The sequence below is a fragment of the Trichechus manatus genome, unplaced genomic scaffold, assembly GCF_000243295.1.
Source record: "Trichechus manatus latirostris isolate Lorelei unplaced genomic scaffold, TriManLat1.0 scaffold00035, whole genome shotgun sequence".
Taxonomy (NCBI): Eukaryota; Metazoa; Chordata; class Mammalia; order Sirenia; family Trichechidae; genus Trichechus; species Trichechus manatus.
In genome coordinates, this window is record NW_004443971.1 from 14,089,860 (window position 1) to 14,103,110 (window position 13,251).

The 13,251-nt window shown below is 57.7% G+C and overlaps 1 protein-coding gene across 1 annotated transcript in view; it reads right to left on the bottom strand.

Moving 5' to 3' along the window:
- Window positions 1–7,369, bottom strand: part of LOC101342406 (receptor-type tyrosine-protein phosphatase V-like) — a 19,399-nt gene extending 12,030 nt beyond the window's left edge. Inside the window, 10 exon segments of the mRNA XM_023730259.1 lie at window positions 2,131–2,403; window positions 3,542–3,817; window positions 3,976–4,221; window positions 4,319–4,573; window positions 5,643–5,906; window positions 6,080–6,349; window positions 6,562–6,834; window positions 6,994–7,042; window positions 7,185–7,264; window positions 7,348–7,369. Coding sequence (XP_023586027.1) covers window positions 2,131–2,403; window positions 3,542–3,817; window positions 3,976–4,221; window positions 4,319–4,573; window positions 5,643–5,906; window positions 6,080–6,349; window positions 6,562–6,834; window positions 6,994–7,042; window positions 7,185–7,264; window positions 7,348–7,369 — 2,008 coding nt within the window.
- Between the last annotated feature and the right edge of the window lie 5,882 nt (window positions 7,370–13,251).

Sequence of the window (13,251 nt, forward strand, 5' to 3'; positions counted from 1 at the left end):
GGAAAAGGAGAAAAGTGGGGTGCAGAACTCAAATTCTCATAAGAAGACCAGACTTAATGGTCTGACTGAGACTGGAGGAACCCCAGAAAGCATGGCCCCTGGACTCTCTGTCAACCCAGAATTAAAGCCATTCCCGAGGCCAACTCTTCAGACAAAGATTAGACTGAACTGTAGGACATACAATGATACTCGTGAAAAGTGTGCTTCTTAGCTCAAGTAGATATGTGAGACTAAACGGGCAGCTCCTGTCCGGAGGGGAGATGAGAAGGCAGAGAGGGTCAGGAGCTGGCTGAACGGACACGGGAAATCAGGAGTAGAAAGGAGAAGTGTGCTGTCACAGCACAGGGAGAGCAATTAGGGTCACATAACAACATATGTATAAATTTTTGTATGAGAGACTAACTTGAATTGTGAACTTTCACTTAAAGTACAACAATAAAAAAAAAAATTAAAAAAAAAAAAAAAGAAACCTCTAGGAATCTGAGATCTTAGTTCAAGGGCAGCGAGTGAGCCTGTGACTCCACCCCCACTATAAGCAACATCGTGGCCGGGCTCGCCGTTCATCCTCACATAGCAGAGTGCAAGCTCAGTGTTTGTTGAACAAGTGAATTAATCACTTACTCAGCCTCCGCTCACCCTTCTCAAAGGCAGAGCCAGACTGGGCAGCACTAGAGTTAAATCATGTGCTTTTCCCAGCTCCAGCACCCAAGGAACTTTTAACCAGCTGCCATCAAGTCAATTCCAACTCATGGTGACCTCATGTGTGTCAGAGTGGAACTGTGCTCTATAGGGTTTTCAACGGCTGATCTTTCAGAAGTAGATCGCCAGGGCTTTCTTCAAGGTGCCTGTAGGTGGATTCGAACTTCTAACCTTTCGGTTAGTAGCCCAGCACTTAACTGTTCGCACTGCTTTTGAAAGACCTGAAGTGGGTGGATCAGGGTTCTGAAGGGCAGGCAGGTGTCTGCGGGCCCCGGCAGTGCCTCTCCCCGCTCAGAGTTTGAGCCAGGATCTGAGCCCAGGAACCCAGTTAACAATTCCTTTATAGATGGGGAAACTGAGGCTCAGAGAGGGACAAGGCTTGCTTTAGGTTCTAAGCCACAACCAGAACACTAGAATCTTAACTCCCAGGCCAGAGCTCTTTCCAGCACCCTACAACGCTACCTCCCAGGCCTGTCTGGGGTCTCACAGTGCTGGAAAGAAATCTAGGTGGACTCTAGAGGGAAACAAGGAAGGTGGTTGGGGTGGAAGAGGGAGGCTGAGAGGGGAGGACCGGGGGAGGTCACAGCTCTGGAGAAGGATGGTGCTGGGGGAGGAGGGGGACACCCCCTGTCCTGCAGCTCTGCCGGGGGCTCAGCAAGCAGAAGACCAGGAGGACTCAGGCCAGCACAGAAGGGAACATGAAACCCCAGCTCTATGGGCTCTGGGGGCTTTCCAGGGAGGAGAGAACCTCTCTGTGTGATGCACAGCGGGTCCTGCCACCTCTGTAACTCCATGCCTTTTTCTAGCACCTTCACCAAGGGGCCCTCTGGCCCTGCTCCTCTCCCCGGCTGGGGTTAGTATAGGGTAGGAGCATGGGCTCTGTGACACACTGTTTGAATTTGAACCCCAACTCCCCATTTATAGCTGAAGAACTTAGGGCAAGTTACTTTCCTTCTCTGTGCCTCAGTTTTCTCACCTGTGAAATGGCCAGAACTATAGGACCTGCCTCATAGACTTGTTGTTATGAGAAGTACATGAGAAAACGCAGGTGGATCACTTAACAAAGTGCCTGTGAACACGAGCTATTACTGTTGCTGGTATCAACCACTCGTGGGCCCAAGTGGGGCTCCAGGCCTGGCTAGGTCCCCACTGTCAGCCACAAAATAAGCTGCAGAATGGCGTGCCCATGGCTGCTAGGCCAGTGAGCAAAACCCTGGGTTCCACTACCTTCTGGAATGCCAGAAGGGCCAGGGCCCCAAGGGATTTCCAATGAGGGGAGTGGGGTCCTCTGGACCCAGGGATCAGAGAATGTGCTCTCAGTCACCCCAGCTGCCTGCCCACAGCTAACAAAAGGTCAGGGGGGACCCACAGCCCCCTAGGAATCTGAAGAGTATGGTGGCACTGAGGGAGGGTGGCACCGAGGGCACTCACGTGTCCAGCCCGTGGCGTTGGCACTGCTGCTCTCATCCGGACCCCGCAGGGTGGCCAGCCGCACCAGGAACTTGGTGCCCGGGGACAACTGCGACCAGTGGAAGTTCTGGGCCTCCGGAGTCAGGGTCTCCTCGGCTACCAGAGTCAGGGGCCTCAGCTGGTAAAGCCGCAGCCGGAAGCCATCCCTGACCCCCGGTGGGGGGCTCCAGGAAGCCATCAGGGCAGGAGGCTGGGGGGCAAGGCCCAGGCTCAAGTTAGCAGGAGGAGCCGGGACTGCAAGGATAAGGGAAAAACAGAACTGGAATAAATCGAATCCCTGGCCTCTTGGACCTCTCCTTCCCTGTTATCTGCCTTCCTCCCCTAAGTCTCCTAATAAGCTCCAAACCCTCTCAGCCTAGAAATCCACCTTCCACGGAGCTCTAACCCCACTCTCCTTTCCTTCCCAGGAAAGCCTCTTAAAGACATGCCCTGACACCCACTCCCCACCTCCTCCCCGACCGTCACTCCTTGGAGCATGGCGTCTAGTTCACATCTGTCCCCTGCGGCACCCGCACAGCCTGGGCCCACTCTCTGAGATCCCGCATGGGTCCTCCACCTCACCTGCAGACGTTCAGTTCCTGCATGGAGTCACACTCTCTCCACTGTGGGCCTTGGTACATGCTTAGCCTTTTGCTAAAGCCCTCTGCGCCTCATCCTACCCAGACCCACACTTTCCACTCAGCTCACTTTCTTCCAAAAAACCTTCCCTGCCTCCCATGCAGTTGTCCCTTCTGTGAGCTCCTAAAAGATTCGGCTAAATCCCACAAAATTCCCAATATTTGATATCGGACCATTTTAACCTACAAAAACTACAGTTTCAAATGTTTCGAGTTAATTAGTACACTGTGCATATTCCTATCAATACACTTATACTGTATTGTAATATAACATAAAATAATATACATAATTTACATACAAACCATCTGTTTGCTTGTCAGTTTTCCTTTCTAGACTGTCTTGTTTATGATTTTTAACCTCAGTACCTAACTCCACACCTAGTAAATGGGAGGCATTTATTAAATATTTGTTGGAGGGATGGAAGGATGGATGGGTCAATGGGTGGGTGGATGGGTGGGTGAGTGGATGGATGGGTGGGTGGGTGGATGAATGGGTGAGTGGGTAGATGGGTGGGAGGGTGGATGGGTGGATGGATGGATGGATGGATGGGTAGATGGGTGGATGGGTGGGTGAGTGGGTGGTAAACCAGATGGTAGGAGGTCAAAATGTTTGCAAATAGACTAAAGAAAGGCCCACGTTGGCCTTCTGAGTTAAGAATGTGGCCCACAGAAGGGCAGAGAGTGAAGGAAGCCAGTTTCCCACCCCCACCACCGGCCCGGGGCTGGCCTCCCAGAGGCTACAGCCAGGAGCTCACCAGTGCAGGCGTGGGTCCTCTGGATGCTGGAGTTGAGGTTCCCTGCCCAGGCCCATACGGACACAGTGTAGCAGGAACCAGGTACCAGAGCCCTCAGAGCCAGGCTGGAGTTGTCCGGGCCCAAGTCGACAGGACTGCCCAGTGACCTCTGGCTGTCCTCCTGGTGCCAGGTGACCCTGTAGCCTTCCCGCTGCCCTGGTGCCGGGGACCAGCCAATGGCCAGCTCAGAGGGGCTGACCCTGCTGGTAACCTCCAATGACTGCGGGGCCAGCGGCCCTGAAGAGAAAGGTGATTTTGTAAGGGGGCCATACTGTTGTCTGTGGTCCTGTGACGCTCCCGGCCCAGCTCTCCGGAGCCTCTTTCCCACCCAGACTTCCCTCTCCAAGGCCAGGCCTCCCAGGATGGGGCTCAGGGACACAGTGGCTGGCACTCACTTGTGTGGCTCGTGAGGCTCTGTGTGATAACTCCCTGAGATGAGGCAATATTCACCCGGTAGCGGGCCCCAGGCACCAGCCCACAGAAGGTGATCTGGGTGGCACCAGAGGGCACAGAGATATTTCCAAGGAGGCCTGGGGTGCCTTCAGCGTAGAGCAGTGCCCTCCTCCCAGGCTCCCTGGTGGCCTCCAGCCCGTCCAGCTGCAGCGCGGCATCATGGCCTTGTCTGGACTGGGCTTCAGAATCTGGGGAAGACGCAAGCCCCAGAGAGTGAGAACCCACCTGCCTCTGGATGCAGATGCCCAGGCAGGGCCCCACCTGGCGCCCTCAGCCCAGACTCACCATCCAGCCAGGCACTGGCCTGGGCCCAGGCATCATAGGGCCCAGCCAGAACCTTCAGCTCCAGAGCGTAGTATCCAGCAGGCAGGGGCCCTGGGAATGTGGCGTTGAGGTCCTCTGGGCCCAGAGTGGCATTTCTCTCCACCGGCCCACTTAACCTTAGCAGGTAGCCATCCCGGGCACCCGGCCCAGCCTTCCAGCTTGCCCAGAGCCCCGGGGGCAGGGAGGTCAGCACCAGTTCCAGGGGGGCAGAGGGATCTGGGGAGGAAAGGAACAAATTATGTGCTTTGGAAAAGGAGATAAACAGTGGATGAGAAAAACCCTACTCATTCTGTGCCAGCTTCTTTCTGTACACGCTGGACCTCATCTCATCCAGATGCCAGCAGCCACCATTGCCAAGTTCTGGATGAAGACGGAGATCTGTCCCTGTGGCCATGGACAAAAGTAAGGGAAATAACCAGCTTGGCTCTAAGTACTCTACACGCAGTATCTCCCCTTGACTGCTCACAATACCATCAAGTGGACACTACTATTACCTTCCCTCCGAGATACGGAAAGGGAAGCACAGAGAAGGCAAGCAATTTGTCCAAAGACCCACAGCCAGTGAGTGGCAGAAATAAGATTCAGAACCCAGGCGGTCTGGCTCCACTATGCTTAACCACTACAGGACGGAACTTCTCTGAGTCAAAACACAGAAAAATTGTAGAAAAGTCATTATGGGATCTGCAGGCACTCATAACCCAGCTCAGGCACTTATGTGCTGTGTGGCCCTTGGGTTCTTTCCCCTCTGGCAACCCAGCTCCCTCTATCGTAAAATGGGAATAACACCACTGACATGGAGTCCCTGGGTGGCGCAAAAGGCTAAGCACTCAACTACTAGCCAAAAAACTGGTGGTTCAAATCCACCCAGAGGCTCCTCGGAAGATAAGCCTGGCCATGTGCTTCCAACAGGTCACAGCCTTGAAAATCCTGTGGAGCAGTTCTATTCTGCACACACAGAATTGTCATGAGTTGGAATCGACTCAACAGCAGCTAACAATGACTAACGCAGGAATAAATGAGATGATACATGGCCATCTGCCTAGTACAGGGCCTGGCATACAGAAGGGTTCAAGTGATGACAACTATTACCATCATCATCATCTTCTCAGATGGGCGCCTGCACCAGCCAACTGGAGGGGCACACCACCCTCTGAGCCCCACCCCCTTCCTGTGGAATTCCAGAAGAACCCCTCCCCCACCAGTTGTATCCTGGCCACTTGGCCAGGGGGCTGCTTGCCCAGTGAGGAACAGCCTTTGTCATGACCCCCGCCCCTCAGGCACTCACAGGTCCACTCGGTGGCGTTGGGCCCCATTGCCTGATGGGGCCCGACAGCAGCAGTAAGGGTCAACTGATAGGGGGTGCCCGGAGAGAGGTGAAGGAAGGTGTGGTTGGAGACCCCTCGCCTGACCACTGCAGTCAGGTTGGTGCCACCCAGGAGGTCTGTGAGTGATAGGTGAAGCCAGGCAGCACCCTCTGAGCCATTCCAGGAGGCTCGCAGGGCACCGGTGCCCACGGCATGCAGCTCCAGGTGATCTGGAGACACGGGGGCTGGAGAGAGGATGGAGAAAACAAAGTCAGTCCTGGCACCAGCCCTGGCACTAGGGAGCCAGGAAGCACAGTCATGTTGGAACACACCTGCCTTTGAGGCTCTGGGCTCACCACTGCCCCCACCACTTCCAGCTTTGTCACCAACTGGGCCCTTGGCCAAGTGCCCACCTTACCTGTCCACTGGTGCATGCTGGTCTTTGCTTCAAGGTTGCCAGCCCAGGTGGTAACCTCCAAAACATACTCGCTCCCTGGCAAGAGGTTGCCAAAGCTGTAGGACAGGGTGCCCGGGGGCACGGAGATATTGCGTGCCAGTGTCTGAGATTCCAGGTGATAGAGTAGAAGTTGGTAGCCATCCTGCTCCCCGAGAGCAGCACCCCATGAGGCCTCCAGGCTAGATGGGCTCCCAGAGCTCTGGAGCTGTAGGTCACGAACAGTCGCTGGGGCTGCAGCAGAGGTCGAGAGAAGCACCAAGATCAGAGGGCAAGGGACGCTATCCCTCGGCTTCCAGTGCTTCTAAATGGCTCACTGTACCTGGCCTGGTCCTCGGAGGAGTTGTCCCCTTTAGGCCACCCTGCCCTCTGTCAGCCCTCCAGGGCAGCCACCTCCTGCCCAGACCCCAGCCAATGCCCCCACCTCCAGCCTGCAGGCCACTCACCAGTGCGGGCGGTGAGGGTGACGGTGGCATTCTGTGCACAAGGTCGAAGGGCAGTCACTTCCAGCTGGTAGCGACTCCCTGGCACCAGGTCCTGAAACTCAAAGCTGGAGGCATTGGTGCGGACCTGGAGCTGCTGCGCTTCGGGAGAGCCGAGGGGACTCAGGCGAAGTAGCCGGAGGGCTTGGCCAGGCCCCCCTGGCTCCGGGGCTGCCCAGCTCACAAAGAGGCTAGTAGGCCTCCCCTGGCTGCTGAGGTTCACCTTCGGGAGTAGCCCTGGGGAAAAGGGATTGCGGTCAGAGTCTCCCAACACCCCATCTGCCCTGAAGAAGGAGGGCAGGCAACGAAAGGCTGGAGCAGAGGCAGCGTCTGCATGGAGAGACTGGCCCTGCACCCCCCGCACCCCGACTCCCCTTCCCCACTGCAGACACCTACCTCCACTCTCTCCATTGGGGCGCCCTTCCAGGAAGTGGCATGCTTCTTCCTGTGGGAAGGAGGGAAAGGGAGGGTAGAGGAGATGGGTGTGAAAGCGAGTGGGGGACAGGGACAGGGCCCCAGAGAAGGCTCATCTGTTCTGATGCTCCCCCAGGCACAGCCAAAGGGTTATCTCCTGGAGGGAGGCACACCCAAGGTGTGGACCGGAGCAATCTGTTCTCGCTGTCCTCCGTGCTGGCCCGGGTGGGAGGGGAGCAGCCTCTGCTCTCACCTAATGCAGACCAGCTGTGGGGCCCCGCAGAGCAGAGTGGGACTGGGATGTGCCCTAGAGAGCAGGGACTCTGCCTGCCTGACCTGCCCTCCTCCTCTCCCCCATGCCCACCTTACCTCGGTCCAAAGTCCTGGGAGCCAGAGAAGGGCAGCGACCAGGATTGGGGGCCTCATCCCGGTGTCTGCAAGGGAAGGTTGGGAGGCAGCAGGTGGGAGGAGCCAGTCCCCCCTTCTCAGCCCTCCCCTTGCCCCGCTGGCTGGCAGGCAAGGGTGGGAAGGCCAGAGCTGCAGGCAGACGGCGGACAGATGGCAGTAGGCATGGAAGAGCAAGGGGCTGCCTCTCCACCCCGCCATGACCACCCCAGCCTGCACAGCCTTGGCAAGGCGCAGTGAGGAGAGGGGGGCAGGGACTGGTTCGGGGCCCAGAAGGTAGAAGGGGACTGTAACTCAGACTACAGACAAGCCTATCTCCTCCCTCTGCCTCCCCCACCTCTGCCCCACTTCCAGGGAGGAAAATGTCCTGTGCTCTGTGGAGAAAAGGAGGCGAGATGGTCTCGTGGGTGGGTGAACATAGTGGAGTGGGCTGGCTCTCCACGCCCTGGTCTGGAAGAGGACTGTGGTGTCTATTGGCTCCATCAACATGTGGGAGATAGATGGGGCATTTGTGTCTCTCTCTGTGTGTGTGTGTGTGTGTGTGTGTGTGTGGTCCTAGTAACATCTGTATGAATGTGTATCCCTGTGTGCTGGGTGGACGGGTCACTATGAGTGTGGGTCCCTCCTTGTGGATCCGTGTGGCCCCATGCTCTTGTGGACAAGATGTACAGGAAAGCATCCTGGAGGACTGAGTCACAGCGATGTTAGGCCTAGAAGAGCCCACCTGGCCCTCAGTCCAACCCTCTTATTGCCAGATGAGGAAGCTGAGATCCAGAGAGGGGCAGAGCCCGGCCCACCGGGTGTGAGGAGAGGAGCTGGACTTCAACCTGATGCTTCTGACTCCAATGAACAGGGACAGCACCACCTGCCTGCTCCTCACCTTCCCACATTGGGGACCTTCCAATGGAAGACCTCTGAGGAGTGGGCCAAATCCCTGGGATTTATGCTTGTCTTTCCCCCACCTCCCACTACTTCGGTCAGCGGGGGCCCAGACCAGTTTCCTGGGCCCCCTCCCAGGCCCACCTGGCTGCCAGGCACTGCAGACACCTGGGCTAGAAGACTCGGAGCTTGAAGCATGTCTTCACCCCAGCCTGCAGTCAGCTACCCACCTCAAGCTGCTCACTCAGGTGCCCCCACCCCAAGACAGCTGAGGTGGGGCGGGGAGGGAGAGCAGAAGAAGAAATGGCTCTGGGCCCTGGGAAAGAAGCCCAGGACTCAGATGAAAACTCAGGAAGTGGGGAGGAGGGAAACTGAGGGGAAGAGGCAGGTACAGAAACTCTGAATAGCAAGACAGCTTCTATGGCAGCCAGTCTCTGAGGTTGGCCCCGGTATGGAGGATTGGCCTGCTCAGAGGCCAGCTCAGCCTCACTCCCTGCTCAAGCTGAGCGAGGGGCTGCTGCTCCTCCCCCATCCACCCAGCCCCAAACCTCAGAGCCACCCACCCGGCCCATGGATGGGGGCCTGGAAAGTCGGCATTGCAGACTCATCAGATTTTCCAGGCTGTGTGTGTGTGTGTGCGTGTGCGCGCGTGCTCTTTCAAAAAAGGTGGGGGTTAGCAACTAGGGAAACTGATGTGAAAGGGAGAAGTTCCAGTCTGGCCAATAAGCAGGGGAAACGTCCTACCCTCGTCCCGTCTACCCTGTCCCACCTCACCTGTGGGCACCTCGCTTTGCTCCTTCTCACAGAGTCTTGATCAGCAGAGGCCAAGAGAAGAAGAAGTGGAGTAGAAACATGCTAATTCATAATCTAATAGAGGGGATGTAATGGGACACACGTTTCAGTAAGGGAGGCACCTGGCCACAGAAGGCACACATGCCAGCGCCCCCACTCAGTCTGGGGTAGCCCTGGAGATGGGAGAGGGGGCTCCAGAGAGGGTGAAAACCGGTTCTTAGAGATAAGAAGCAGCCTCCTCAGCCCAAGCCTCTCCATTCAGCAAAAAAAGTATCACAGGGCTGTCTCTCCCCTCCCCTGGCAACCACCCCCATAGACAAACCCACATCCTCTCCCTAGAGAACCCATGGGGTCCTACTGAGGCCTCAGAGCATCTTACTGATTCCTTCCGGAGAGGGCAGGGTGCAGGTCCAGACGTCCTGGCTCCCAAACGTGAGCCAGCCTGGTCTCTCCCCACAGTGATCCTGGCAGCCCTCTTCCGGCCCCTCCCCTCCACTCCCACAGGCTGAAGCCAGACCTTGGGCACCCCCACGCTGAGGGTGACAATCACAAGCAGGAGAGAGCCAGGGTGGCTCGGACAGGGAAGTTGCTCATTCTCCCTCCCACACTCTGGGGAAGGTCACCGGCGACTGGGAGGGCCTCGGTCCCACTGCCCAGGCTGTGGGAAGGCAGCAGGGCTGGAGGCGGCAGGCCGCCCGGCTGCAGTGCATCTGTCGGTGTATGTGTGTATGTAGTGCAGCACATGCCTGTGCGTGGGCCACAGGGATGCACATACCTGTCTGGATGGAGGTCAGCGTGCCTGTGTGGGCGTCTCGGGACAACAGGGAGGGTAGAGGGAGACAAGAGGGCCCCTGGGAAGAAAGGGCCACACAGTGGAACAGATGCACGTTTCACTGGCTCCTGGCCGGATCCTGAGTTCCATCATCCAGGCAAGGAACCTGCGGAGCTCCAGGAGGCTGTGCCTGGCTCCCGCGTGCGACGCTGGCCTGGCTCCCTGGTCCTCTCAGCCAGGGGTGAGGGGTATGGGAAAGTCCCCGTCACCAGCAGGCACCAAAAGATGGCAGGGAAACCAGGCGGGGGTGGGGGATGGGCAGCCGGGATGGCCTGGCACAGAGGTGTGGCTGTGGTGCATGCCCAGTGGGTCCCCTCCTCCCTCAGCCCTCCACTCCCACTGCCCTATCAGCACTTCTCTGCCCCACTCACCAAGTATCTCCTCTGGTGTCTCCCTGCCTCTTCCTGGGTGAGCCTCCTGGATCCCGGCTCTCTGTGTCTCTGTCTCCCCAACACAGCCCAGGGACAAGCCTGGGCCTGTAAAGACGAGGAAGAAGAAGCTGGCCTAGCCTGGCCCAGGATTTGGGGGGCTGGGGGCTCAGGGCAGCCACCTAGGATCCTGGAGCTTCTCCAGAGAGGAACTGAGGAGGCGAACTAAGAAGGGAGTGTGCAGAACCCAGGAGTCCTGACCCCTGTCCTGGCCCTTTCTCCAGGATCCTCTACCCCCTGGAATTTTATAGCGTGGCAGCTTTTGCCTCTGGGGGCTGGCAGCAACCTGACTAGGGGCTCCCCGTTCCCTAGGTGTTGCCAGGGAGCAACGACTTCTGGGAACTCTGGATATGTCTGCTCCACCTGAGGGGCTTCTGACAGACAACAGGGAGTTGTGGCTCTCGGCCCCTGGATCAGGAGGGAGGCAGGAGAGTCTAGAGGTGTGTGGCTAGAGCTCAGGCGGGGTGAGGGCACTGAGCACAGAAGGGACAAGGCGTGTGTCATGCCCTGTAGCAGCCCCTCCCCAGCTAGGTCTGGGGACTGGGACACTTCTGGCCTCTCTGGGGTGCACTCTGGGAGGGGTGGGGAGTAGACCTGGAGGCTCCTGGGAGTGACTTCTGTCCTCCAGTAGCTGCCCACCCCTGAGATAGAACTACCCTAGGCATCCTCTGCCAAAAGGCTGGCTGCAGAAAGCAAGGCAGCAAGCAGGAAGGGGCAAGAGTCCAGTGAGTGGTGAACTCAGTGACCCGTGGTTCCTTCCCCCCAGATGCTGCTCCCCAGCCCCCTCCCGTTTCTCAGCGGACAGCTCAGCACACTTGCTGTGCCCAAAGCACCTCACCAGCCCCACTTGGGACATCATTCACAAGGTTGACCCGGACGAGGGAAGTGCTATCATCAGCCCCCCTGGGGAGGAGGAACCTGAGTAGGAGACCAAGGCTCAGTGAACTTGCCCAGGGTCACACAGCTAATGAGCCACAGCTTAGACTTACCCGCCGGTCTTTCTGACTCACCCATTACTGCACTTTCTTGGGAGTTGAGGGTCGCTGGCACCTAAGTCTTAACTCAGGAGGGCAAGTCAGCAATTTGAGTGAGGAGAGAGAGCTGCCTGGGGCAGTTCCACCCAGTGGTGGGTAGCTTTTGGAGGGGAGAGGAGACGAAGTCACTCCCAGGGGCCTCAAGGCCTTCCCTCCTTCCACAGTGCACTCCAGAGAGGCCAGAGGGTCCTAGTCCTGAGCCCAACTGAGGAGGGGCTGCTTCAGAGATGACACATGTCTTGCCCTGTCTGTGTTCGGTGCCCCCGCCCCTCCTCAGCTTTGGCTACACACCTCCATGAATGTCCAGGCACTTGTAAGTGGAAAGGGGGAGGGAGTGGGCAGGAAGCAAGGAGTGACTATCCCCCCACGCACACACCCTAAGGGAACTGGGAGACTCTTGGGGTCTTGCCTAATCCCTAACCATTAACCCTCACTCCTCTCCCCACCAACTGCCTTCCTCGTCTCTGGCTCCCAGCACCCTTGCTGTCACCCTAGAGCTCAGCTCGCACCTGCTGGAGCCACTGTTGAGCACCAGCCTCATGAGGAGCTGGAGGTGTGCCCACGGCCGGCGGGGCTCAGACCATGGAAACCTGGGGCAACATTGGGGGCCAGTATGGGGAGGGCTTTTGCCCGCTTCCTCCTCCCACACCCCTGTGGTATCCTAGCTTCCTGTTCTTGATAACAATCGGCAACTCGGCCTAGAGGGGGTGGCCCTCTTTCAAATCCCCTCCTGCCCCCACCTCTCTTCTATCCCCGGGGCCACCACTATCTCAGGAAATACTAACCATTTTGAGGGGGTAGTTGAAGCAGAGGCCAGTCTCAGGTCACTGCCCACAAGTCCAGTTGGGATTCCCAGGTTCCTGCTTCATTCCCCCCAACCCATCTAGGGTACCAGAGCCAACTGCCTCACCAGCTTCTCATAAGCCCTCCCAGGGAAACCCACCCACTCTCCAGAGGAGCCCAGGTTCAGTCGTGAAGAAGCCAGGATCAACTGGCTAACAGAGGGGCTCAGAAAAGAACCAGTCCCGGGCCCTCATGCCAAGGGCAAGGCTAGGGGTTCGGTGGCCTCCAGAGCCCCAAAAAGTCACCCTCGCTCTTCATTTCATCCCTCCTCCCTCATGGGCCACCGAAAGGCCAGCCCTCTCCCCACTACCCCCTCCCCCATGCCCACCCCCTGTGCCTGCTGTGCATCGTTTCTTCTTTGCTGTCACCATTTGACAGCTGAAGCAGAGAAGTAGGAGGAAGAGAGAGGACGGGATTGTGTGTGTTGGGGGCCGGGAAGGGAAGGGTGTTTGGAATGTCACAAGGTAAGAAGAGACCTGCAGCAAGCATGAACCGGCAGGGCTGCTGGCCAGCAAGGGGCCTGTCCAGGCCAGGCCAGGACTGGGGACAGTGGAGTCTTGGACTTGGGGGCCACTCCCCAGACCCCGGGTGACCAGGCACCCCAGCGGTGAAGAGGACATGGGAGTCCCCGGTGTGAGGGCCAGAGACTGCCCACTCTCTGTAAGTCTTCTGAGTAGGTATCAGGTTTCTGGCAGGAGGCCTAGAGGGAACCGAGGATGCTGTGGGGGAGCCCCCAGATGCTCCTACAAGTTGTCTCTGCAGTCTGCTCCCTGGCTGGCTGGTCTATCCTCTGGCCAGAGGTAGCTGAGAGCTGGGCTGTGGCTCAGGCCTTTCCTGACTTGGGCCTGGGCCTTTCCCTCCTGCTGTGGAGCAAGGATTCCCACTCATCTCTTCCTCACCCCACCCCAAGTCTGTGCCCACATCTGCTCTGGGCAGATGTAGCTTGTGCTTGACCACGAATTCCCAGCAAATAGGCAGAGGCTGGACATGACAAAGCCCCAGAGGAGGGACACTGCAGGAGGGAAGA